Source organism: Maudiozyma barnettii, assembly GCF_903064755.1.
Source record: "Maudiozyma barnettii strain CLIB 1767 genome assembly, contig: KABA2_03, whole genome shotgun sequence".
Lineage (NCBI taxonomy): Eukaryota > Fungi > Ascomycota > Saccharomycetes > Saccharomycetales > Saccharomycetaceae > Maudiozyma > Maudiozyma barnettii.
Window position 1 is genome coordinate 1,196,503 of NW_024545240.1, and position 26,744 is coordinate 1,223,246.

The 26,744-nt window shown below is 32.7% G+C and overlaps 10 protein-coding genes across 10 annotated transcripts; 5 read left to right on the forward strand and 5 right to left on the reverse strand.

Annotated features, from left to right (window-relative positions):
* Positions 1-1,303: 1,303 nt before the first annotated feature.
* On the forward strand, positions 1,304-2,632 carry WBP1 (dolichyl-diphosphooligosaccharide-protein glycotransferase; the record flags this gene model as incomplete). Its single annotated transcript, XM_041549989.1, has 1 exon — positions 1,304-2,632. One exon carries the CDS (start codon positions 1,304-1,306, stop codon positions 2,630-2,632), a length of 1,329 nt encoding a protein of 442 aa, XP_041405923.1.
* A 274-nt stretch (positions 2,633-2,906) lies between these two features.
* Positions 2,907-3,330, reverse strand: GIM4 (tubulin-binding prefolding complex subunit GIM4; the record flags this gene model as incomplete). The annotated part of the gene is made up of 2 exons (XM_041549990.1): positions 2,907-3,226; positions 3,315-3,330. 2 exons carry the CDS (start codon positions 3,328-3,330, stop codon positions 2,907-2,909), a joined length of 336 nt encoding a protein of 111 aa, XP_041405924.1.
* A 274-nt stretch (positions 3,331-3,604) lies between these two features.
* Positions 3,605-4,627, reverse strand: YEA4 (Yea4p; the record flags this gene model as incomplete). The annotated part of the gene is made up of 1 exon (XM_041549991.1): positions 3,605-4,627. The coding sequence occupies one exon, from the start codon at positions 4,625-4,627 to the stop codon at positions 3,605-3,607; it is 1,023 nt and encodes a 340-aa protein (XP_041405925.1).
* A 373-nt stretch (positions 4,628-5,000) lies between these two features.
* VAB2 (Vab2p) lies at positions 5,001-5,996 on the forward strand (the record flags this gene model as incomplete). The annotated part of the gene is made up of 1 exon (XM_041549992.1): positions 5,001-5,996. The coding sequence occupies one exon, from the start codon at positions 5,001-5,003 to the stop codon at positions 5,994-5,996; it is 996 nt and encodes a 331-aa protein (XP_041405926.1).
* Positions 5,997-6,122: 126 nt separating this feature from the next.
* Positions 6,123-6,974, reverse strand: CFD1 (iron-sulfur cluster assembly protein CFD1; the record flags this gene model as incomplete). Its single annotated transcript, XM_041549993.1, has 1 exon — positions 6,123-6,974. One exon carries the CDS (start codon positions 6,972-6,974, stop codon positions 6,123-6,125), a length of 852 nt encoding a protein of 283 aa, XP_041405927.1.
* A 682-nt stretch (positions 6,975-7,656) lies between these two features.
* KABA2_03S12166 (Gti1/Pac2 family protein) lies at positions 7,657-9,810 on the reverse strand (the record flags this gene model as incomplete). The annotated part of the gene is made up of 1 exon (XM_041549994.1): positions 7,657-9,810. The coding sequence occupies one exon, from the start codon at positions 9,808-9,810 to the stop codon at positions 7,657-7,659; it is 2,154 nt and encodes a 717-aa protein (XP_041405928.1).
* Positions 9,811-20,124: 10,314 nt separating this feature from the next.
* YND1 (apyrase) lies at positions 20,125-22,086 on the forward strand (the record flags this gene model as incomplete). Its single annotated transcript, XM_041549995.1, has 1 exon — positions 20,125-22,086. The coding sequence occupies one exon, from the start codon at positions 20,125-20,127 to the stop codon at positions 22,084-22,086; it is 1,962 nt and encodes a 653-aa protein (XP_041405929.1).
* Positions 22,087-22,540: 454 nt separating this feature from the next.
* On the forward strand, positions 22,541-24,118 carry NUG1 (RNA-binding GTPase NUG1; the record flags this gene model as incomplete). Its single annotated transcript, XM_041549996.1, has 1 exon — positions 22,541-24,118. The coding sequence occupies one exon, from the start codon at positions 22,541-22,543 to the stop codon at positions 24,116-24,118; it is 1,578 nt and encodes a 525-aa protein (XP_041405930.1).
* A 310-nt stretch (positions 24,119-24,428) lies between these two features.
* On the forward strand, positions 24,429-25,985 carry PAC2 (Pac2p; the record flags this gene model as incomplete). The annotated part of the gene is made up of 1 exon (XM_041549997.1): positions 24,429-25,985. One exon carries the CDS (start codon positions 24,429-24,431, stop codon positions 25,983-25,985), a length of 1,557 nt encoding a protein of 518 aa, XP_041405931.1.
* A 59-nt stretch (positions 25,986-26,044) lies between these two features.
* TMA20 (translation machinery-associated protein 20) lies at positions 26,045-26,696 on the reverse strand (the record flags this gene model as incomplete). Its single annotated transcript, XM_041549998.1, has 2 exons — positions 26,045-26,579; positions 26,686-26,696. The coding sequence occupies 2 exons, from the start codon at positions 26,694-26,696 to the stop codon at positions 26,045-26,047; spliced, it is 546 nt and encodes a 181-aa protein (XP_041405932.1).
* Positions 26,697-26,744: the final 48 nt, after the last annotated feature.

The window sequence follows — 26,744 nt, forward strand, 5'->3', positions numbered from 1 at the left end:
CTCACTATACCAGTGCGTGCCCCCAACGTAGAAGCAGAAATTCAGCGATGCGATTAAGTAATATGTTATTTTTCGAATTTGAAAAATAACTTCCACCACATTTTTTTTTCTTTCCAACGCCGCCGAGACGGATTTTAGCACGCCGCTCAATTTAAATTTTATAAAAATATTTTGAAAATTTTATAATCCGTATTAAGTGATAACGGCTACCGCATTTATTATTATACACCCGAATGAAGTCAATATAAAACTATAGTTACATTCATTAACGATGGTTATTCACATTAGTTGTTGTTTTATTCTGTTATTTTGATAGTCTCTGTTCATACAATTATCTTGATAGTAAGATTAATTTGGCATCTGGAGAAACCATACTGTAACATACAAATTAATGGTACAGGAAATAAAGATCAGATTTGCACTTGTCAGAACTCACATTCATTATTAACTGGGTGAAGTGTTATTCTATTCACCCGAGAGGTCTTATAATAAAAATGAAACCATATTACAAATCAAATAAAGGTAGAATAACAAGAAAGAACAATTACGCTATATATTTATATATATATATATATATATATAAATAATCTGCACAATTAGTCGCCAACTTCTTTCCTTCTCTCCCCAACTTCATTTTTCCTCATTCGCCACCGCAAGAGAAATATTCTTGACACCTATTTTCAATCTATATCGTTATAGTAATATAGTTATATAGTTATATACGTTGCAATACACAATATAAGATTGTATTTTCATTCTTAATTAGTTTAGGCTACTTAATATTTTATCACAGTAAACAGGACTGTACCATTCTAATACATACGTATGTATATATTCGGTAATGTATATATACTGGTGATGTTGTTTATATTAATCATAATGGAATCGCAGCGGCACCATGCTATAATCAAATTAATATGACGTACAACATGATAATTAACACACTGCACATACATATATATATATATATGTATACGCGTCGCGTGAAAATAACACGTCTACCCTTTTAATTCGAAAAATTATGTGGTGGACAGAAAATTAAGTAATAGTAATACTGATAATACTGATAATTTGCAGGTCTCTCATGGTAATGAACTACGTGTAATCAATACAACTTTTTCATATTTTACAGTTGATATATATATATATCTATTTGAATCTATTAATTATTGTATATCCTTTTCGCTATAATTATTATTATAATAACTTTAGATTGTACTCAATTGGTATTTTAGATTCATAGTTATTATTATTTTTCTTAAAGTGTTATCAGTAGCTCATACCATACTATTGTCGATTAATAATGCTAGGTCTACGTTATATTCAATTATTCCTAGTTTTGGTATGTTCCATACTGGCTGCCGCTAAATCTGCTGTCGGATCTCGTACTTTGGTTGTCTTTGATGACAGAGTAGATGATCTATCCACATATTCTGATTTTTTCAACTTATTAAAAGATCATGAATTCGACGTTACCACTCTAGAATTATCAGATAAATCCACAAAAATTAACTTATTTGAAAGAGACACTAGATTATACGACCATCTAATCTTATTCCCAGTGAAAGGTAAGCATTACTCTAAACAATTGGCCGCTAAGAAATTGATACGTTTCAATGAAAATGGTGGTAATATTTTGGCTTTGACCGTCCCTCAAGTTTCCTCCGATCCAATACATCTATATCTAAACCAATTAGGTATCTATCCTTCTCCACGTACTCAATCCTTACATGATTTATTCCAAGATTCTACAGATTTATTATTCTCTGTTGATCAATTAGAAAATGAAAACGTTTACTCCAAGACAAACGAAAAGAAAGATGAACTATTCAATTTCGGTGAATCCGTCTCTGCTGCTTTGTTGGATAATCGTGAACAAATCGTTCCTATCTTACAAGCTTCCAAAACTTCCTTCACTAGTGGTAACAAATCTCGTGAAGCTAGTTGGACTGACGGGTCTCAAGGTTATGTCATTGCCGGTTTCCAAAACTTGAAGAATACTAGATCTACTTGGATTGGTTCTGTTAAATTCTTAAGTAACAATCACTTCAAACAAAATCAAGACTTGATTAATGAGTTGATTAGTTGGACTTTACAAGAAAAATCTGTCATTAAAGCTACCGAGGTTAGCCACACCCACTCTGGTGATGACAAAGTCTCTTACGATGAATTACCTTACAAGGTCACCGATAACGTAACCTACACCATTGCTCTAACTCAATGGGATGGTCAAAAATGGGTTCCATACGTTTCTGACGATGTTCAATTCGAATTGAGACAAATTGATCCATACTACCGTATCACCATGACTGCACAAGGCCCAGCTCCGCAAGATCCAGCTTCTGAACTATACTCCACAGGTTCCTTCATGTTACCAAACCGTCACGGTATGTTCACTTTCATCACCGATTACAAGAGATCTGGTCTTTCTTATATCCATGAAGCTGACATTAAGGCAATCCGTCATTTGGCTAACGATGAATACCCAAGATCTTTTGAGATTCCAAACGCTTGGGTTTACTTGGCTTCTATCGCTACTGTAATCATTAGTTTTATTGCTTTTGTCCTTTTCTTCATTTCTACTCCAGCTTCTCTAAGTGAAGGTGTATCCACTGAAAAGAAGACCAACTGATTTCAATTGAACTCCTACTACTTCTTCTCTTCCTCCTTGCTGAGTTTTTTTTTCAAAAATTCAAAAATATATTGGAGTGAATTAGGAAAATGTCCATTTGTATAGAAAGCAAATAGTTATATACACTGCACATAACTGTATAATTTTTTAAGATAAAAAAAAAGTAAAGAAAAAATAATTATTAAATTGAACTAATTAATTTGTTCATATAAATATATGCGTATGTATGTATGTGAATATCTATATGTTTGTTAGTCTTTACGAACATTTGCCACTATTGCTTCACCACTTGGATCTTGTTATCCTTTTTCCATTGCTCAAACGCAGACGCTGTCTTCACCAATTCAGCCTTTAATTTACCAATAGTTTCATGCAAATTATCTCTCTTCACAACCAGAATAGGTTGAGTAGTCACTACATTACTCTCCACAAGTGCACCACCTACCATACGGTAACATTTTCTATTGTCGTCAGTCTTTGACAAAGTATCAATCACCACATCATGTTCTTCCAAGTCATGACCTAGCTCGATAATCTTACTTTGAAGTTCCTCCAGGGATTGCTTGTAATTATTGTACGTTATTTGAAAGGATTCTATATATATATGAAAATATTAATGGGTTCATGTTAGTAAAAAAAACAAAATATTCGATCTACAAAAAGGATTTCCATTGAAACATACCGTTAACTCTATTCATTGTATAATAATGGTTATATATGTATAGATATATTTATGGCTAGTTTTTACCTTGAAAGGTTCACTCCCAATGTATCTTAAACAAACTTCACATGGTTTCTTGCATGATCTCTAAAATAGTTCATAAGTTTCAATCCATCTTCCATCTGTTTTGTTTTTCATTTGATTTTTTTTCCATCTTCATCGATTTTTTGCACAGCGCATACATGGGTAGAAGTAAAATGTCACAAATCTCTGATCAAATCTCAATGAATTAATTAATAAAATACTCCAATTCATTGAGATTTTTTGGTGGATGAGACCATTGAAGATGGTCTTCGAGACCCTAATATGTATAACAATGTCCCTGAAAATACAATCGCCACCCCAACATAACTAGTATATGAAAGTACATTCTTGTAAATCACCACACTCAATAGAAGACTCACGAATTTTCGTACTGTAAGAATTACTGACAAAGTGAGTGCATTGGTATGACTTGCAAGTATATTAACACCTCGTATACATATATTCTGCGTTATTATATTTAGGGCGAATGCAATGTGGCTCCGAGTGATTCTAAAACTGGATCCCATCAATTGTTGATACCCTGTCATTATGTGAGTACCATCTTTAACAATAAATATTGGTAGTGATAAAAAATGGGTATAGAAGAGATTTTCTTGCCAGTATTTTCCGTATGTTTTATAGGTCCATTCGTTATAAACTGAAAGTAATGCTGAAGAAATTGAAGATATAACCAAGAGACATATACCAATTAAAAATGTTGTATCATTCTGATGGTCACTTTTTTCCGCAAGATATCGTTTATGGACCCACCATGAATGTACAGCCTCTAATGAAAACTCATGGTCTCGATACAGTGATGTTACTATTGCACCTATTGTCAAGAGACAGGCGGATATGACTTGTAAGCGTGAGTATCTCTTTTTGTTAATCAGCCAACCTATTATCATAGTAATCACAGTACCGAAACACCTAAATACAACATGCAACGGAATTGAAATATTATATTTGAAAACGCTATTATTTGTAGAAGAACTAATATAAAATAGAATAACCGACCAGATGTAGACTCTCAACGGCACATTCAATTGTTTAAGTCTGATCATGCCACCTTCAAATAAAACAAATCCTGGTAACAATGATAATGCAACAAACAGAAATTGTGTGAATGTCACTAATGTACCAATATCTGAGTTTTTGTCTTTAATCAAATCTTCCAACGTGAGTACATTAGTACAACAACCTCCAAAAACAAACACTAATGTATTCATTACTATTGCACTACTATCCATGTTTTCTTTATTTTTATACCTTGGTTTGTCTTCACAACTGAGAATTCACATTTCTAATTTCAAATATTGAAGTCACAACAACCCATTTCATATGAGTTATTTTTCATCTCATCTTGTTTTTGGTTAACCATTTGATGATCCCGTTCAGAAATTTGTTATTTGGTTAAACAGGTAAACGCCCGACTGACTCTGCGGTTTCCCTAAAAAACAAAATATTGGAAGTCACACATATTTCAGTTTCCATATAATGTTGTTAATGTTACACAGTATCGAGTTAACGAAAGATGATGTTGTTATCTTTTACTTTACACCTGTAAGATATTAACTGAACAACAATAAAATTGTTTCATTGTGGGAAGTATCTTTGAAAAGAATGAAATTTGTAACTATTGAAGGAAGCACGTCTTACGATAAGTTGAAAGCAATGCCATCTTTTGTCAGAAGTCAGGATGTACTCCTAGACTCATTATTTAGTTCAGTTAAGACTGAACTGAATCAAGTGTTAGAGGATTTGCAGTTTGTTCATAAAGTAATTGAGTCCGATATAAGAAGTGAAACTGCTCAAATGTCAAAATTAGATGAAAGACTACGAGGCTCTGCTAAGAAAATTAATCATATTTACATGAAAAATCTACGATTCCGGCATAAGTATGGAACTAGTACACATGGTTCCAAGAGATTTCAATTGACAAAGGATAATATAGAAGAGTTAGATGAAAGAATTGGAAATATTAGCACTGTAAAAGAACAAATTTTGAACAAATTTATAGATGTTGATATGAAGTTAAGAAAGAACCAACGATTGTTGTTATCAGATTCAATTAATGAGAGACATTATCCAATAATTTTTGCTTTGTTGAAGAAGCGACATCCTACATTACTAGACCCACATACCCCAGAGGAAATAAACCCAAACGAGACTAATATTGACTACATTGAAGGATTGGGTCACATTGATCTTCAGGGTGATGAACCTGATTGCCCAGTAGAGGGCATAGAGGGAGAATATAGTGATATACAGAACACCGCAAATGAAATTAACAACAATTTCAACATTATTACTGATGATACTCTCACGGCAAATGAGAATGTAAATATGTATAGAGATAATGATGATATAGTTATATCTCCCATCATTCTAAATGATGTCGATAATGAAAATAATGCTAGTTTGAGTAGTACTATTTCCAGTACAAATATTCAAACTTCAACTTTTACAGTTAGAGATAGAAATAGAATCAAGACTTCTCTTTCAAGCCCCTTTGTTCTAGGTTCGTTTAAGAAGCCCAGTTCGGCAAAAACATTAACAACGATGGAGAACATCAGTGCCTCGAACATTACTAGTGCGCATCTTTCTAATCAAAACTGAGAAGACGTTAAACTAAACGTCTAGCGAACTCTTAATTTATAGATGTTCTTTCTTCTATTAAAATACACAAGTAATACTTATGTAATATATGCATTTCAACTATTCACACATCCTACATTAATAAACTTAGAATCTAGCGGGATGTTTCTGATCTAATACTTTCTGGATTATCTCATGAAATATTGAGTGTATAGATGACACGCTGTATGATTCAGATAGAGTCTTTTCACTATTCTTTTGATTCTCGATCATATCGACAAATTGGGGGTCGATTGGGATATTTCCAAGATATGGAATGGAAAATTCATCTGCAAGGGCCTTACCACCACCACTTGAAAAGATATTAGTACACTCTGCACAATGCGGACAGATAAAGCCGGACATGTTCTCGACGATCCCGATTATCTTCAGGTCAATCTTCTTACAGAAATTTAGTTCCTTCTTTACATCAGCAGTAGCTACACCTTGAGGGGTTGTTACCACGATCGCGCCATCAGGACCAGAAAATCTCAGCTGTTCAGCAATTGATATATGCTCATCCGAGGTACCTGGAGGTGTATCAATCAAGAGATAATCCAGTTCTCCCCATGCAACATCTTTTACAAATTGTTTGATCATAGCTGTCTTCTTTGGACCTTTCCACACAACACTGTTACCTCTACCACCTAAAAGAAACCCAATAGATATGACACTTAAAGAGCCCTCATTATTTGTTTCCACTGAAACCGGCCTCCACCCGTTACTGTCTTGGTATATGGATTTATCTTCTAAGCCAAACATTCTAGGAAGGGATGGTCCTGTTAAATCTATATCTAGCACACCCACCTTGTATCCCATTTCACACAACGATAGGGCAGTCTGGGTAGTAACAGAACTCTTGCCTACACCACCCTTTCCAGACAAAATAAGGATGATATGCTTTATTTTGGCAAGCGATGGAGCTGGACCTTCTTCTTGTTCCTCTTCAAATTCACTCATTTTAATTCTTGGTTGTTTCTTATTCTACTTTACAAAAGATTAAACAATCAAATATTTACAAACAATATACGCTTCTTCTTTTTTGGAGCTATAAATGAACCTAAAAATTAGTAGTTCACCTAAATAAACTTTATGTTCTTCGAGTCTTAATTTAATAAGAATCTGATTATTAATCAATTTCTCTTGAGAAGTCATCGCACCTTTTCTTTATTAAACTTCAAGTGCGAAAGTGAAAAAAAAAAGTGTGTAGAGCGTAGCCATTCTTAGAGCCCAATGGTTCAGCATTACGCTTAGTGCAAAAATAGGTCAAAATACATAGAAAACGAAGTTCTCATTACTGAAAGCTATGAATCTCAGCATATATATGCTCCAGATACTAGGCTAAAGCGTTAAACATATCCGGTCACGCATTAAATTTTCAGTTTTCATTATGTTAGCAATTATTAATTACAATTTATCTATTACTACAAACTATTATTTTTACAGAATCTGATTCTATCATTGATACTTCATGTTACTTCTTTTCGATCTTACCGATATAATAAGTTGTCTTGCAATGTTGATATTATATATTCTGATATCGGAAACGTAGAAGAAACAGATTCGATTTTCCAATCCATGCAATCGCTTCTATACAGTAATGCGTATTTGACTGTTGTTGTTGCTTTTAGCATTAAAATTTCTAGCGAGCTCCCTGATTCATGTTTGACGAAGCAGGTACCTTATTATTTGAATTAGTCTCAATATTGTTGGTCTGCATATTTGGAGCCCCTGTTGGTGTTGCATTTATAGATGACCCCATTATATGATTACTTGTTCCATTTGTGGAGCCATTAACGGTTTCCGAAGATCCACCATTGGTCATATTTGAAGCTGCATACGGCATATTTGAATACATATATGCTACATTTTGTGCCGTACCTGGAACTTGATGTTGATATTGTGGTAAAGATTGAGACTGGTATTGATACATTTGAGGCATGGCCTGGATATGTGGCGTATTGGCATAACCGCTATGGTTCGCACCACTCGTTCGGTATGGCATCTGTTGAGGTTGCGCATACTGTTGTTGCTGCTGCTGCTGCTGATGCTGCTGCTGATGCTGCTGCTGTTGCTGTTGCTGCTGCTGTTGCTGTTGCTGTTGCTGTTGCTGTTGCTGTTGCTGTTGCTGTTGCTGTTGCTGTTGCTGTTGCTGCTGCTGCTGTTGCTGCTGCTGTTGCTGTTGCTGTTGCTGTTGCTGTTGCTGTTGCTGTTGCTGTTGCTGTTGCTGTTGCTGTTGAATGTTATGACTCTGTTGGTTATGCATAGGACCTTGTTGAACGGCGATAGAATTATATCCATTTCCCATTCCAGGGTTACTTACGGGTCCATTACCTTTTCCGGGCATATTCATCGCGGGAGTCATTACAGCAGAACTATTTTCATTTGGAGCAGCACCACTATGACTGGCTTTCCCAAAAGCAGAATTCCCACCATAGTATGACATGTTCACATTTACTGGGTATACAGGGTATGGGCCTGCATTGTACGTAATGGACGATAGATTGTTTGTAGCACTTGTGCCATTTTGCTCGTTCTGTGCATAATATGATGACGGTACAGTTCCTGAATTTGCATTGGGTGCTGAGCTATCCGAATAACCTTGATTACTGAACGGTGTACTGGATATATAGAAAGGATACGAGTTCACAGTGGGTACATTTCCTTGATGTTGTGAACCTTGCCCCTGCTGAGATTTTTGTGTATGTGTTTGCGATTGGAACGATTGTGGTTGTTGTTGTTGAGGTGGTTGCTGTGCTTGCTGAGGTTGTGGTTGTGAAGGTGGATAATCTGAATTCATATATGACGTCGAGTTTTGATAACTATACGAACTATTCATGACCTGCCCATTTCCATTTGGTATATTTCCTTGCTGAACATAATATCTATTATTCTGTGGATTAGGTGATTGGGGGATGTATGGATTCATTGTATGCAATAACGTAGAAGATGAATTAGTTGAATAATCTTCATTTTTTACAAGTTGATTTCTACCATTTTGATTACTCTTTAGATTGTTACCATTTAGTGGACCAGCCTCAACTCCGGGATGACCATATGGATTCAAATGATTTTGATTACTGCCTGCAGTATTTATATTAACCATTTCCATATTACCCATTGGGGTGCTTGAAGGAGTTAGAGATGCATTTTTGTTATGTCCTTTTGTATTACCAAGTGTAGTGTTTTCCATCGCTGTTATTAACTCCAGAGAGGGTCTGACATTTCTAAAGAATAGGGAATCCTTTGGAGTTATTAATCTATTTTGTTTAACATCTTCTGTGGTATAATAAGAAACTATATGGAAATTCTCATAATAATTGTAAGGAGGACGTTTCAGAGTCACTGAAATAGTCTTTTTCACTAACCCAGTATACTTTAAAGGATGGACAGATCTCAATGAAGACGATGGAGAATTACTATCACTCTTTGAAGTCGAAGTATTATCACTCAAATCTTGGCCAACATTAGTTTTCACTAAAGGTGGTAATTTTATTCTTGAACTAGCTTTCCTTCTTGCAATTGATGATGGATTATCCTTATCTAATTCTTTGTATATTAAAAACTTATTGGCTATTCTTGATGGTGACCACGAAACACCATCTGTCCATCTCTTGATGCCTGATATCTCCTCGATAAATACGAATATGTTTCCAGAAACAATTAAATATGGTCTCTCGATTTCATAAGGCCTTCTAGGTATATGTTTCAATTTTCCATCTAGAGTAGCTTGGAGTATTAGAAGTGCATCATTTTCATCTTCTATATAACCCTTGAACGTTGGTTCGATATCCATTTAAAATAGTTGTATTAGATATAGAAAAAAAAGTAGTATTGATGCAAAAAATGAATTGTTAATTGGGAAATTATATGAAAAAGGGTTTTAGTTTCCTTTTTTTTCCTGCTTAGGTTTTAAAATTAGGTGAACTACCTCGAAATACTTTGAAACGAAGTAACAAAAATTCTTGATAATCTTTTGCTAAACAAAGGGTAGGAAGAAAACTTTTCTGAAATGACGAAGAAGAATTTAAAAAGAATGTATATTGCTAAAATTCTCTTCTTTGCCTATCCTTTAATTTGCTTTGTTTTGTTTTGTTTTGTTTTGTTCTCGTATTTCTTAATAATTTTTAATTTTTTTCTTTTCTTTTCGTCCTTTCCCTCTTGCCCTGGTGGAGTTAGAAAATTCTGGCTGTGAAAATGTATGAGATCTCAGGGCCAAAAAAAAATAAAAAAAAAGAATGATAATAAAGAGAGATAAAAGTAGAAGATTACAAATACAGATATGCAATTGACTAAACTTCTATTTGAAAAATGCTTATATTAACGTCAAAGTTATATCTCTTAGTCGTTTTTGTATACTCGGTTCACTATTTTAAATGTGGCAGATCAACTTTTCTTGTTTCCTTAATAAAATGAGCTTTCAAAAAAAAAGAAGAACGATATGCAGAGAATGCGCTTAATTAATTGTGAGGGACTCTAAATATGAATAGAATAAGAAGAAAATATTTGCAATACTTCAATTTTTTAATCCTGTTAATTAATTATTAGAATGGAGATTGTTTGAAGTTAAAATTTGTATTCCTGTTGTTGTTGTTGTTTTTTAAATTTTTTTTTCTCGACGATATACCTAAGGGATGATACCAAACGAAAAATAAAAAAAGATTTAAAAGTAAAATAAACTTCCACGGAATTATATTACTAAAGATAGAGTAGACTTCAATATTAACTTGATGACAGCAAAAATAAATATATGCTTGTTGTATGCAAAATAAAAATATGTCAAACGTTCTTTTGAAGGATATGATGAAAAAAATAAAAAATAATAAATGAATCTGAGAGTAAGACAAATTGAAAATAGAACCGAATTAAATGACTATTTTAAAATGAAATAAGTAGTATTATCGTTATGTTAAAATCTGATTAGTTTTATCTTGATGTTATTTTCGATGTAAATTGAGTTGAGTCTAACGTCCTTTTTTCGACAGATGGATGGTATAGATGTGAAGACAATTAAAACTCGAACAAAATTGAAATAAAATTTAAATAAAATAAAAATAAAAAAAGGAATATTGATTTAGTCTTATCTGTTAGATATATATATGTATATCGACTAATGATAATAATAATTCTAAAATAAGAGAAACTGAATTGACTTTGGAAAAAAAAGAAAAAAGGAATATACAACAAATATTAAGAAGGGGTTTAGGATAAGACGAATGCAAGAGAACAGATGTAATTAAAACGAGACTTGCACTTTCACATACATAGAAGAATATACACATATCTGTTTATATATATATGATGTATATAGTTGATATGATCACTCGGTGTACTTCGCTTACCTGTAGATGTATACATAATTTCTTCATTAATATATTCAGACATAAGTTTATAATATGAAGTCTATAAGCATTAGATGTGCAAAATACTTAGTTTCTGTGTTTACTCAAGAAAACTCGAAATGTCAAACAATGAACGTTACTTATTGCTGCTGCCATTGCTGGCGTTACAGTTTTTACCCTGTGCGTTTAGAACTATGCAGATGTAGACGTATAATATGGTTGCAATAATTGTCATTTTTATTTTATTTTATTCTATTTTATTCTATTCTTCATTACTTTCTCTGTTTGTTCGTTCCTTCTTCATCTCTAGACTGCTTCAGTAAATATTCTTATTGTACATATTTTCTTTTCTCCTTTAAATTTATTTGTTTGTTTGTTTGTTGTTTTTATTTTCCAGCAGTTCTCTCTCTGTTGTTTTTGTTTGGTGAATGAAAAATTTTGTTTTTCCTCGAAACTGAAAAGTAACTGACTGACTTGATTGTCCTTGGCTTGATCTAATCTCCCTTCCCCTTCTGATAGTTCCTCTATGAGAAGGAGGAGGATGAGGAAGGGATGAAGGAGCCTTCCTACTTAAACTTCTTCTTCTATCTCCAATTCTTCATGGCTGCAGAGAGTTTCTGTACTAAAACTTTTTTAACCTGTCAGAAAGCAAATTATTAACATTTTCAGAAAATAGTTAAAGAAGTTTGTAATTTGCTTTCTTCTCTACAGAGTTTCTAAGTTTATTTTATTGTCAGTTTCGTTAGCATGTGGATGGATTCTGTTGGTATTGCACCTCAGATAGAAAGCAAGAGATAGAGACAGAGACAAGGGGTAGAGACTTAACGTTTCACTTAAAACCTAAACTCACTACAATGATCTGAATCAAGAAACGGATAAACAAAAATTCTAAATCAAACGTTAACTAAATATTCTCTCTCCTGCGTCTTCTTCTCCTTCCTCTCCTTTTTTGTAGTTGTTTATCTTTCTTAATATCGATTCAAGTCAAAGAATCGATCGGACAGATTAGTTAATGTAGCATAAATCATAGTCAATGTAGAAGAACTTTTAAAAAAATATTACAAATTTGTGAAGTCCCAGGAGGGAATAATAACATAAACTAAGAACTTTCTCTCCTTTCGAAATGAGGTTTTGAAGTTGTTTCTGTCTTTCTTGCATTACTAGTTTCCCCCATCTCTCCCTAGGCTACTGGTAAATCAAGAGAAGAAGAAAAAAGTAAAAATATTATTTTGCACTCTCAAGGCCTATAATACTTTTCTACTGTTTGCTTACTGAATTATAGTACGTTTTCACTCCCGTGGGGGGAAACTTCAAAATAGTAGTAACCTTAGTCTTGATCAAATAAGAAACATAAGAAATATAATAAAAATTAAAGAAAAGTTTGTAAGCGAGATAAAATATGTGACTTACTGGAATTTTGACAACTCAAATTGTTATTCCCCCTTTATAAGCATTCTGAATACAGAGATGTTCGTACAAATCATTATATAGTTATCCTTCGGATTTAACCAACTTTATTTACGTTTCGTTCCTTTTCTCTCCCACGTAGCAGAAGTACTGTTATTATTATTATTAGTCAATAGGTAAGTCAAACAAGACACTGCCTTTAATAGTTATCAACCTCTTTTTTATTTTTCTTCGGTCAAAAACTATTATTATCTCTATCTTTATCGTTTTCTCAATACATATTTTTATCTACTTAATTAACTAGATTGCTGTCCGGCCCCCTTCTCTTCCCATACGTAATTGAATTTAATTCAATTCAATTCAATTTATTAACTCACATTGATATTCTATTGAGATAGAGAAGAAGTTGTTTTAGCTAACACATTATTGTTATCGGCTCCTGTGTAAGTTGTTTTGTTATCCCTAGTATCTCCCCCGTTCGCATAGATCTACAATCATTTTACTTGTTTTCTGATGCTGTTGTTGTTATTGTTTGCTGGTGTCTCCTCCATATAATTCAATGGAAATATGATAGAGTGTGACATTAATTACAATAATGAAAGAGGGATATATGTGTAAAAAAGATATAATATGAGGAGTTAGACAATGAAAAGGTCCCTATTATGATTACACATAAACTTACAATATAAACTTTCTAAGTAAATTGTATTATGAAAAGAAATAAGTCTAGATAGTGTTTTTCCTTTTCATAATAGTAATGGAACTCTAAGAAGAGTGATGCAGAATACTCTCTAAATGTTGCCAAAAAGTAATACAATGATAATGGGACATTCATATATTTGACTATTATTAATTATGATTGTTATTAAAATAATAACAATAAAATTAAAATTGCAAAGGTGAAAATATAACAAAGAGAAAATAAGAAATACTGATTGACCCAAAAGAAAGATACGTAGAACTAGTTTAAGTCGTTTCAGTTTTATTATTATTTAATTTATCACAGCATCTCGTAATAGTAAATCCTTTTGTTTTTATATAGATAGACCCGACTCCTTAGGACCTTCTGAACCTTTTTTTCTGTGTAACATTTTTGTTCATTTCATACTTTTTAAAACAATACGATAGTTATAGAAAGAAAAACAAGTAAGAAAACGGTAAAAATATGTCTTCATATGGTGGTATACATACCCATCTGTATTATTTATCTGATAATACTTCGTACCTTTTCATTATTTATATTTCTTTTATTTAAGAATTGCTCAATTCTTGAAAAAATTCTTTTTCAAAGTTTTATCTATTTAATAAATGTTTTAATAAAAACAATTAAATTATCGCATAGGTTTTAGACAGAGATATTATAAAATATATTGATGTAGCACTTCTTCATAGTTCTGTTGTTACTGTTTTTTTCTCTTCACTTCATCTATGGATTTAATAAATTACCTGCTTTTATTCTTAATTAATGTTTCACGCAGGTCATTTTGAATTAAAGTTTATTATTCAGCCTCAATTTGAATTTTAAATTTACTAGTAGCAAGAATTTGATTCTCGCCAAATAATTTTTGTTGAAGTTTCATTTTAAACGAATACTTCTGTGTGTGTAAGTGATCCAATTTCCATTTCTTTTTCGGTGATTTCTTCAACCCACCATCATTTCCTAAATAAATAATTGACATTAATATTTGTTAGTGGTTAGTAAAAAAAAATTAATATAAAAAAATTCACAACTTGGATTCCCTTGAAAAGAAAAAAATAACAAAAAATAGCTTTGCCTGGTGATTAAGATAGAATTAGTATTATTAACATTTATTAATTGACGAAGTGATCTTGTTTCCCAACTTCTGCACTGGGTGCGCCGCGGTCTTTCTCTCGTTATCACCTATTTTTTTTATGCAAGAAAATTTAAAGTAGAGCTTTTTTAGTCATTCCCTTGTTACATAAACTTAAATAAGCTGTAAATAAGAAAAAAAGATATGATAAGAATAGTTTAAAAATGTAAAGAGTAAAGGGGAAGAGAACTTAATACCTTAACGTGATGTGAACCAAACGTGTCTAAATGATAATATTTTTAACAATTCTTTATTCCTGGAATTAACAATATAATTTTTCTACATCTAAAGGCAATATATATAAAGAGACAGCAGCCAAATTAATCCAACTTGTATATTTTGTTCACTGAAAAGGATATAAAAAACCGACAGAAGTTGTAAATCAAAATGTGGCTCAAGTAAATTAATATAGGTATGTATATGTATCATATCTACCTGTATTAAGTTAGATACTGGTCTGTTTGGGTTATTAGTTCGCTATTCTAATCATGTTTTTGTTTCCGTTATATATTAAAAAACATGTAAGGAAACCCTATTCAATTATAACACAGATAACTTTAATCCTAATTTAAATAAGAGTGCGTTCTTTAGTTGATTTTTATCTCTATTTTCGGGATTAAGAACTATTGTTAAGATTAAGACGACTGACTATTCAAGTAATTCGAAAAAATATAATTTTTAATTTCGTTAGGTCCTTTCGGAATTAACAGGATGAATATCATAAAATAGTCATTTTACTTCTATGTCATCATTCTTAGGGGCTTTATAATATAGTGAGGTGTTTTCTTTTCCTACTTTTTTTCTCTTATTCTATGGTAATTGCCATTATCTACCTTCTATCATAATTATTCAAAGGTTACCCACACTATTTAGAACATATTTGCCGTAGTATGGTTCACTTGATATAATATGAACCAAGCACAAGACTTTAGTTAACTACTTAGTTCTGGCGTTGATATACTTCCACCGTCTAAAGTATTTCCCCATGAATAAACAATATTATAAAAGTGTGCGACGTGTAAATATATGTGTATATGAAGGTGTTTACTTTTATATTATTGTCTAAAAGAACTATAAACGGTAGATAATAGGGATGTAACATAATATCATTTGAGAGACCTCCCTTTTTGGTAAGCCTTTTCCATAAAGGTTATATGTATTTGAGTTTTAAGATTGTGTCTCTAATAGTAGTACTATAATCATGAATTAGGAACCTTAATTTTTTATCGCTATTTGTTTTATTGTTAAATGAATGAATTGTTATTCCTTATTGTTTTTTTAAAATATATATATATATATATATTAACAATATCTTTTGTTGTTTGCTATCCATCTTAAAAGTAATGGTCTCCGATATGTATTTTTTGGTACTACCCCTCCATCATCCACCACTCATTTCCATTTACGGCCATTCTTTTTTCAAAATAGGTAAAACATCGTAATTTAGGAAAATATATATTAAACTAACATACCCATAGCTATAGGTATCAGAAATGTATCGTAGATTACATAATAGATAAACTTATTCCTTGTTTCTCAAGGTTTCGTAATGATGGTTTCATAAATTTTAAATGATATGAAACTATCTATTGTGTTAGATAATCATTCCGACAGTAAGTACTAAGTATTAAATAAATAGAACAATGTATCATCTATTTTATTTAGTTGCAGTTCAATTATTTTATTTACATGTGGTTATGGAACTATAATAGAATAGACACCCTGATAAATAAATAGAAAATGAAATAATTTCACAGGGTTGGAAATTCCAATATTCTTCATATTATTGTTTTGGGGAAATTTAGTAAATTAATTTGAGTGTCTGAATACTTCGATCCCCTGCATAAAAGGATAAATTTTCTTCTTCAGTTCATTTTAAAGTATTTTACATATTCCTGCCGCTATTACAATCGCTCTTGAATTCCAGTAAACTTATTTGTTAATATATTTAGTGTTCCCACTTTTTTTTTGTTTCTAGATTACGTTGCTTCTTTAGCCTCTCGTAGTTAAAAAAGATCAATCTCTTATGATTCGTCAATTGAAAGGTTTTATTGGGACAATCGTGATCTTTTAAAAAGAAATGTTTTGTTTTTTTTGGTTTAGTTGTGTTTGTTAAAATTTCCAAAATTGATGAAAGTGTATCACCAAAAAACTTGAACATACTAAAATAGAAAGTATAGCTATTTTGATTTTCACTTTATTAGACCGTTTAAGCGGGTTTTTTAAGGACCACAGTTCACTTCCACATAACTAGTAACTTTAATTTCAAATAAATTGTTTACAGCAAGTTTACATTTATTATCGATTTACTGATAATCCTACTGGTACATAATCCACTAAAATGTATTACTATATTTCTTAAATTGGGCCCAAAACATTGATAGCACTGTTAATATGGCTACAGGGGGTATAGAGTACAATTCATAATAAGTATGATCTTACTTCCCTTCCATAGTCTTAGATATTTTTTTTATAGCTTCGAATTATTTCGTCAGTGTCAACGGAGCTAATATTAATTATAACCTTCTTATAACTGTATTAGAACATATAGCTTCCAAATTCTTATAATGGGTTAAACAAACTGAAATTTCTACTTTATTAACCCATAATATCTAAAAGAGACATAAAAATACTTGACAATAAAAACACATCGGAATAAGCTTCACTTGTCCGAATGCTGAAGTAAATAAATATGGCTTGGAACAATATATTGTGAGAAAAAAAAAATATCGAGGTTATTTCTATAAAGTTAATTGACTCTGGACAAATAGGAAAATGGAGTCTTTCTAAAAAATTGAAACAACTAATTGGTCTTGCAGTTACTCTCTGAAAAAAGTTTTTTATCATATGATATGGCATAGGACTATATATCTTCCCTGGTAAAATTTCTATGATAAATAGAAAAATGGGGTTGACAAACACTTTTCTAAAGTTTGCAATTTATACAAGATCACTGCAGTTTTCTGGATTTTTTTAAATACTTCATAATATAAATTAATACATTCTTATTTGATCCCTTTTTTTGGTCCCTTCCTTTTTTTTGTTTTGCATTTTATTTTTTGTTCTAATGACTTAGGCAATTTTTTGGCTCACTTTCCAATTATCTTTTAAATTTAGAAGATATCTAAGTATGATATTTTCCGGTTTTAAGGAATCATTCTTATGTAGTTAGTTGTATATTTATCACAATATTTAAGGATCTAGTTAGGTTCTAAATATTATACATTTTGGGGCACTCTAATTCTCTATAGCATAATGGCATGACCATATTAAAGAGCAGAATAATAGAAACCATACGACTTGATATAAGTCTTTGAGGATAATAAAAGAGGCACGCCCTACTCGACCGGAGAAGAACTGATTTTTGTGTAAATGAGAGAGTAAATCTATACCAAACATATTTAAAATTGGTATGAAAAAATGCAAATTATTGTTGCGTAATATTTTATTTATCTTCTAATTCCGGTTCTAAAGAAATCACGAAGAATGTACAGCATATTAAACTAAAAACTTCTAATAAGAAATCTATTATTACCGAATCAGTTCTGAAAAAATAAAACACTAAAAACGAAAAAACTTATCAATTTCAATGGAGTACTATTTTGTATACATTCATCCATCCACCCCTCCCAGGTAATCAAATAATATTTGTCTACTATTCCTACCGTTTAAAATACTTGGATAGATACTAAACAATTGCGTACACCAATATTTAAAAAGATATATATTAAAGCAATTTAGGTCGTCATTATTCAATGATATGAGAAGAGCTGGGATATCAAACTTTTTAATATGCGTCATACTTGAATTTACTAACTTTATAAATAATAGTAGTGACACCCATATCCATTAAGTCGTAAACGTAAACTAATTTATAACGTTTGAAAAAGGTATTTTTTTAAACAAAATATATGTAACTGTGCCTGAAAGAGATGCATATTAAGAAACGGATTTTGCATAAATTTCAAGGAAAAAACTTACTCTTGGGGTTCTTTTAATACTATCATTTGGTAATCCCCTTGAAAAATATAATTCTAGTCATAAAAACTGTATTTCTAGTACTATAGTTTTGTTCATAAAGTTATAATTCTAGATAAATTTAAATTAAATTAAACTACAAGGTCCTCGTAACCAGCTGTCTGTCTACTTCTGATTCGATTCCAAAAAATATATTGGGTCTCTTGGAGGTAACACTCACCATGTTATACCAACTCAAATTTACTGTCATAAGATCCTTTTATTTTTTATTTCCCCTAATATCTAAAATAGCATACCATAAAAATTATGCCCAAACCTATACTTTTATCAATTTTCGCATCCAGTTCAAAAATTTTAAAAAAAATGAAAAACAGTTAAATTTCAATATATATTTGCACGTGATAAACTATGTTAAAGATTTAATTTTAAAGAAAAATCTAAAATTTAGATTGTACACGGTAACCGAAATAGAATATATACTAAATGGAATATTTTGTTAAAGAGAAGAAATTAAGCCTTTGTTGTCATACTCAATATAGTTTCAGAAGATCTTATTGGTATTAGTTTTATATAGTAGTAACTCTAAGCACAGTTTAGGTCCTAAATAAAGTTAGGGTTATTATCTGTTTCTTCTTTAATGTCTTTTTGACTACTTCGTGGTTGTTTTAAATAGATGCATATTTTAAGTATTAATGGTTAATTTTAAATAGTTCTGAGAAGAATGCCCCATTTTATAGCACTAATACTCGTTTAAAATACTTCAAGGGTGTTACTGAGCAACGTACTATTGTGTAAGAGTACCTACTATAAATTATTATATCTTTTTTTATTATGTTGTACAAGGAAGTCCGGCGTTTATGATTTGTTTCCACAAAAATAAGTAATAGTATCTATGATAGGTTGAAGTCAATGAGGTTGCTTCGAACGAAGAGTTATTTCTGTTTTATTTTGATATGGTAACCAATCGACTGGCCTTCAATTTTTGAATAAGTAATATTGTGAAATATATCGTTTTGGTTTGTTATAAGCAGAAAAGTATAGGTGATAGAAATTTCAACTTTCAAATGTTTTGGTATACTTTTTTGTAACATGTGAAACATGTAAAGAGGTTATTTCAGTATACATTAATATTGAAATCTTAATAACAAACAAAACATGTATCAATTAACAAGTTAGAACAACGAATGTTATAGACTGCTCAAAATGGGTTTGTTAATACTTCTACTTATTAAATTTCAATTTTGGTTGAGTTTCAATTAATAGATAAGATGCATCAGTTGGTGTTATAAGAGTATCCATAAAAGGGATAACATTTTTAGAAGCTGAAACTGCTTGCAAGAAGGTGAAATGAGTACTGATGAGGAGTTTATTTTTCTTGGTGAGACAGTTAGGGTTGCATGAATCATTACTTTTGTGAAATTTTTCATGAAATTATTTCACCTCAGTATATTATGAAGTAAGAAGAAAAATTAAAACCTATTTCGCGATGCTAAGTTAATTCCTGGAGCTAACATTCTTTATAAGTTAAAGGTTACATAAGAACAGTTTTAAATGGAAATAGCACACAACAGGGATAAAAGGAGAGTAACAATGATCACGAGTGGAAACGAACAAGATTGTTATGGGATTGTTATAGATGCAGGTTCGTCTGGATCGAGGTTGCATGTATTTAGATGGACCGACCCAGCGACAATTGATGTGACACAACATGATATACAAGAGTTACATTCGGTGCCCAAAATAGAACAGTCTAAGGATTGGACATTTAAAGCGAATCCTGGATTATCAAGTTTTGAGCATAAAACAAATAAAGCATTCTCTGATCACGTTCACCCCCTACTGAAGGAAGCAGAGAAGATTGTTCCGCATGACAAATTAAGTAGTACACCTGTATTCATACAAGCAACTGCTGGTATGCGGTTACTACCCAAAAAGAAGAGAGAAGAGATTTTAAAGGACCTATGCATAAAAATTAAAAAATCTACAAAGTTCAAGATGGATGACTGTGATACCCAAATTCAGATTATAGATGGAGAGACCGAGGGTATATACGGCTGGCTTGGCTTAAACTATCTGCTGGGTAACTTCAACAACTTCAACGACTATGAGAAGAGCCATTTTACAATGGGATTTATGGATATGGGAGGAGCATCTGCTCAGATTGCATTTGTTCCAAGTGATAAAGAAGAAATAACAAAATACAAGTACGAAATTCCAACTGTTTATCTTCGGAGTCTTAATGGGGATATCCAAGAATGGGACGTTTTTGTTAGTACGTGGCTAGGATTTGGGGCCAATCAGGCAAGAAAGAGATACTTAGCACAGTTAATTAATGCTTTACCAGAAAACACCAATAACTATGATGATGACGATTTCACCACACGTACATTATCTGATCCATGTATGCCAAAGGGAAGTAAGACCGATTTCGAATTTAAAGATACAAAATTTAAGATTGCTGGGCTAGGTAATTTTGAGCAATGCTCAAAATCCATATATCCGTTATTATTGAAGAATTTACCCTGTCAAGAAGAACGCTGTTTATTCAATGGTGTTCACATTCCCAAGATTGACTTCCTGAAAGATAAGTTTGTAGGGATATCTGAATTTTGGTACACCCCAAACGATGTTTTTAATCTTGGGGGTGAATACAGTTTTATCAAATTTAGTTCGAAAGTCGAAGAATTCTGTAATACTGACTGGAAAACTATAGAGCAGAATAATAAAGATGGAAAATATAACTCTATCCCAGAAAGCTACCTAAAGGACGCATGTTTTAAGAGTAATTGGATTATCAATATATTACACGAGGGTTTCGAACTGCCACAAGAAGACCGTAGTAGATTAGATACATCAAAGGGTATATACGACTACCCAATGTTTCAAAGTCTAGATAAAGTTGTTGAGATAGACTTATCTTGGACGTTGGGTAGAATTTTGTTATATGCGTCTGGCATGGTTCCTACTGTTGGAAGCAATGCTAGAGTGGGTATTGCTCCAAGTTCACGCAGTGCAAAGGATGACAACAAAGTGTTCATTCCTGGTCTTATTGGTGATGGATTTATGGTGAGCAATACATCTGCTGGGTTCCTTAAGTTTCTACTTATATTAATTTTAATAGGATTTGTGATATATGTCTTTGTAGGAAGGAAAGTATCGCATATTCCATTCAATTCGTCATCTATCGGTAAAATAGTAGCTCATATAAGGTATAAGATTTCCGAACTCAAGTCAAAGTATGAGAATTGTCGATCATCGAATGACATCTCTGACCTAGAGGCTGGCCAATTCGGGAGTAGTAGATTTAGAGAATTGAAAGAATCCGCATTCATGCTGAAAAGTAAAAGTATGTTCAATCTTAATACAAAAAAGCAGAACCCTGCTCTTCCACTTGAAGATAGTGATGATACTATCGGAAGACCATTATCACAAGGTGTTCAGTCATCTCAATCTTCAGCCAATATGAGAGCTGCATTTTCGATGGCAGATTTCTCAAAATTTCAGAATCAATAGTTGGCAGAAGAGCTCCTGAATAGAACTTTATCGATTGTTACTTTATAAATATGATATATACTAAGTAATTTTATAACCTCATTTTTTTCCTGAGGAAGAAGTTAGGAAAAAAATATAGCATAACTTCTCTGACATTGTTCGTTCTTCTAACAGGTGAGGTAAGGTGAGGTCTCTTTACCATTTAAGTGTGACATTAAGAACCGTTTAGATGAGTTTTTTTTTAGTTTAGACGGGTAACACCTCTTCAAGCGAAAATTTTCAGAGTGCGGAAAAAAATAATTTTGAATTGTCAAATTGCGATGAGATGAGCATTGCGATAATAACAAATCATTGATTTATTGGTTACTCATAATGTGTAGTTTATAAAGAATGATATCTAGTGTTGTTAAGTTATCCCTAGTCGTTTAATATATTAAACCATTGATATATCATCGCCTTATAAAATAGTAACATAATGAGAGTCAGAAAGCGTACATCAAAAAGAACTTCTACTCGTATGAGAGAGGGTATCCAAAAAAAGGCTACTGCTCACAGAAGAAAGGAAAGAAAGTTTGCTAAGACAGATGTAACCTGGAAATCTAAGCACAAGAAAGATCCTGGTATCCCAGCAAATTTCCCATACAAACACAAAATCTTGGAAGAAATCGAGGCCAAGAAACAAAGAGACCTTGAAGAGAAAAGACTTGCCAGAGAAGAAAAGAAAAGAGCCAGAGAACAAGCTCTTGCTATCGGTGAAGAAGTTATGGATGAGGATGACATAGATGAAGATGATGGACATTCCGGTTTAGCTGCTTTGGCAGATTTTGCTCAACAAGCTGCTGCCGATTTCGACGGTACTTCTGAAGCTACTGCTAATGCGAACGGTCCAATCGAGTATGAAAGCAGAGACCTTGATATCAACTTTTATGATGATGATGATGATGAAGGTGATTCCGAGTTAGAACAATCCAGAAAAGCATATGACAAGATATTTAAGACTGTTGTGGATGCTTCTGATGTCATCCTGTATGTTCTTGATGCTAGGGATCCGGAAGGGACAAGATCTAGAAAGGTCGAACAAGAAGTATTACAAAGTCAAGGTAAGCGTCTAATACTGATTTTAAACAAAGTAGATTTAGTTCCACCACACGTTTTAGAACAATGGTTGAATGTTCTTAAATCTAGTTTCCCAACTATTCCAATCAGAGCTGCTCCTGGTGCCACAAATTCAACCTCTTTCAATAAGAAGTTAACTCAATCAGCAACGGCCAATGCTTTATTAGAGGCCTTAAAAACGTACTCTAACAACTCCAACTTGAAAAGATCAATTGTCGTCGGTGTCATTGGTTACCCAAATGTTGGGAAGTCTTCTATCATAAATGCCATTACTTCTCGTCGTGGGGGTCCTTCAAAGGTTTGCCCTACAGGTAACCAGCCTGGTGTCACTACTGCCTTGAGGGAAATCAAGATCGATAGCAAATTGAAGATTCTTGACTCTCCTGGTATTTGCTTCCCTGGAGAGACCAAGGCCAAATCCAAGGTTGAACAAGAAGCAGAATTAGCACTTCTAAGTGCTCTTCCACCAAAGTTCATACTGGATCCATATCCAGCTATCTTGATGCTGGTCAAGAGATTATCAAAATCTAACGAAATGACTGAGAGTTTCAAGAAATTGTACGAGATCCCACCAATTCCTGCAAATGATGCAGACACATTCACTAAGCACTTTTTAATTTACATTGCACGTAAGAGAGGTAGATTAGGGAAAGGTGGTATTCCAAACTTAGCTAGTGCCGGTTTGTCAGTCTTGAATGATTGGAGGGACGGTAAGATTCTTGGTTGGGTTTTACCAAACGCCTCCAAGGAAACACCAGATGCTTCCCAATCTAATGTGTCCACTAGTACCAGTACTGGCACTAAAAGTGCCCCTTCTAAGGCTGAACAGACAACCATTGTTTCGGAGTGGTCTAAAGAGTTTGATTTGGATGGTCTATTCGGATCTTTGGATGCTGCAATCGGTGCAGCAAACGACCAAGATGCTGACATGGCTTGATTAAAGCAGATCTATACAATCATATAGGATATTATATTCTACCAATATATAAAATGTACATTAAGAAAATAACATAAGTATAACCGTAACCTTTTTCATTTTAAATTAATTTATTACATAAACTTATCTAGCACATCGCCTTCCTATTTTTATTTTTATTTTTTCAGGTGACGTAGATTGGTAAAATACAGTAATTTATGCCCTCAGTTTATAACTTCCAAAATCGCAACAAAAGATTTAGGAGGGGGAAGTGAATTGGTATAGAATTGCAGAGGTAGAAGTGACACACAATTTACAAAGATAATGTATCATGGAGCGATATCATATTGGTGATAGATTACAGATTGGTGATGATATTTGCACTGTGAGATATATTGGTTATATAGATGTGTGGAAAGACGAGCTGGCATTTGGTGTCGAGTGGGATGATACCAATAGAGGGAAACATTCAGGTACTTTAAATGGACACAGATACTTTAGTACCACTAAAGAGAACTCTGGATCTTTTCTCAAGTGGTCTAAAGTGGAAAGAGTAAAGCAAAGAGGATTCCTCGAAGCTGTATATGATATATATGGAACTTCGACTGTAATCGACCAGTCTCTTCGGATTAGCTCAAAGAATATTGAATACTTAGGATTTGAGGAGCTGAACAGTAGAAATCAGGAGATTAGTTCGTTAGAATCGATTTCATTGGAAAAAAAATCCATATCCTGTCTGTCCACCCCAGAAGAGGGTATTCGTACAATAACTAATCCTTTCAAGAATTTGAAGAACTTGAATATATCTAATAACCTTATTTCAAATTTTGGAGATATTTTAGAGCTATTGGAGTATATGCCAAGCCTGTCCACATTAAAAATAGGCGGTAATAAATTTAAACCTCATGTCCCTAATCCGGGTGAGATCAAGATATATAATAGCGTAAAACACCTTTCATTATCTGGTTGTGATATAACCATCAAATGTATTGGATATATTGTGGCACATTTCCCACTTTTAGAGTCACTCGATTTAGGGGGTAACAACTTATCAGAATTGAGAAACGTTGCTTTTCAGCTGCCAAAATATGTAAACCATTTATCACTTTTTAATGTTGGGTTAGATGAACTGCCATTAGGGTTGACTGATTGGAAATTAGAATATTTAAATTTGTCACATAATAAGATAAGATCAGTGATATTGCTATCAGCTAAGCACGCTAGTCGAGAGTCCTCATTGGCTCAGCTTGATTTGTCCCACAACGCAATCAATAATTGGGAATCAATCGATCAGTTAAATGAGACTTTCCTTCAACTCAAATCCCTCCGCATCAATGATAATCCTATTTTATCAGCAGATATTTCTGAAACTAATCTGTTAGATAGCAACAAAAAGATGTTTTTAAATGTTCTCGCAAGGTTTAACAATTTAGACGTCCTGGATGGTTCCCATTTGACCAAAGTGATAAAAGAAGAAGCAGAATTGTATTTGTTATCTGCTATTCTTTCAAATTCTGTAAAATTAACCAAAGATACAACCAGGTGGTTATATTTTAAAGATAAATATGGGATACCTGAGAAGATAGACAAAAGTTTACTACATGTGTCTACAGAAATTGGTTTGTTAAATGATTTGGAAATTTTCAAATTGTATATTCATTACAATAATGAGGATGACCATTTTGAAATCAATATTCTTCCTAATAGTACAATCCGTTATATGAAGAGTATCATTAGCAAACATGTTGGTGTACCTATTCTTCAAATGAAAGTATTATATGAGCCTACAAGTGAAACTGAAAGTATGGTAGAAATATCCCGTAACTTTTCGCTCGTTAGTGACTTAGGTTTAACAAACGGCTCTGACATATACGTTATGCTCAAATAAGTAGTATTCTTATATAGAAGAATTTTATAGAAAATTATAGAAAATTAATATTCTGTTATTTATTCGATGGTGAAGTTCCACAATGGATCACCTAGATGATGGATCAATTCAACACCATGGCCCTTATTAATAGATTTGATATCTTCGGTGCTCATCAACAAACGGCCAATGGCCAATGCACTATCTTTGTTCTCAGCCTTAATTATAACCACACTGTCCTTTTCAAACCCAGGGGCGTCTGGTAGGCCGGCACCAGGGGATGTCAACCCAGGACACATGATGTTTGCACCAGAAAGAACAAATTTAATGGCACCCCTATCCACTTGAACTATTGGGTAAGCTTCTGGGAATTTATGAACAAGTCTTAAACTAGGAATTAATTCGTCGAATTGTTGGAAGAATAGCACTTCACCGTTCACAGCATATAATTGAATCTTATCCTCACACTTGATTACCTCCACTTGGCTCTTTTTTGGAATTAGTTCATCAATAACAGGCTCCAATTTAGGATATTGGTTAACTAACTTTGTCTTAAGAGTTCTTTGGATAGAGGATTTCACGTTAGAACGTGAATGTATATCATCTCTCGTAAATCTGTACAACGTAATAGTATATATGTTAGTATATGTTCAGCTCGAACAGAATAGCGTAAAGAAGGCTCGAATAATGGAATTCATTATTCCCAAGTAAATATGCATACTTTTTAAACATGGTTGAACGATTTTATGTTACTTCAATTTATTTTTCGAGCTGCTAGGG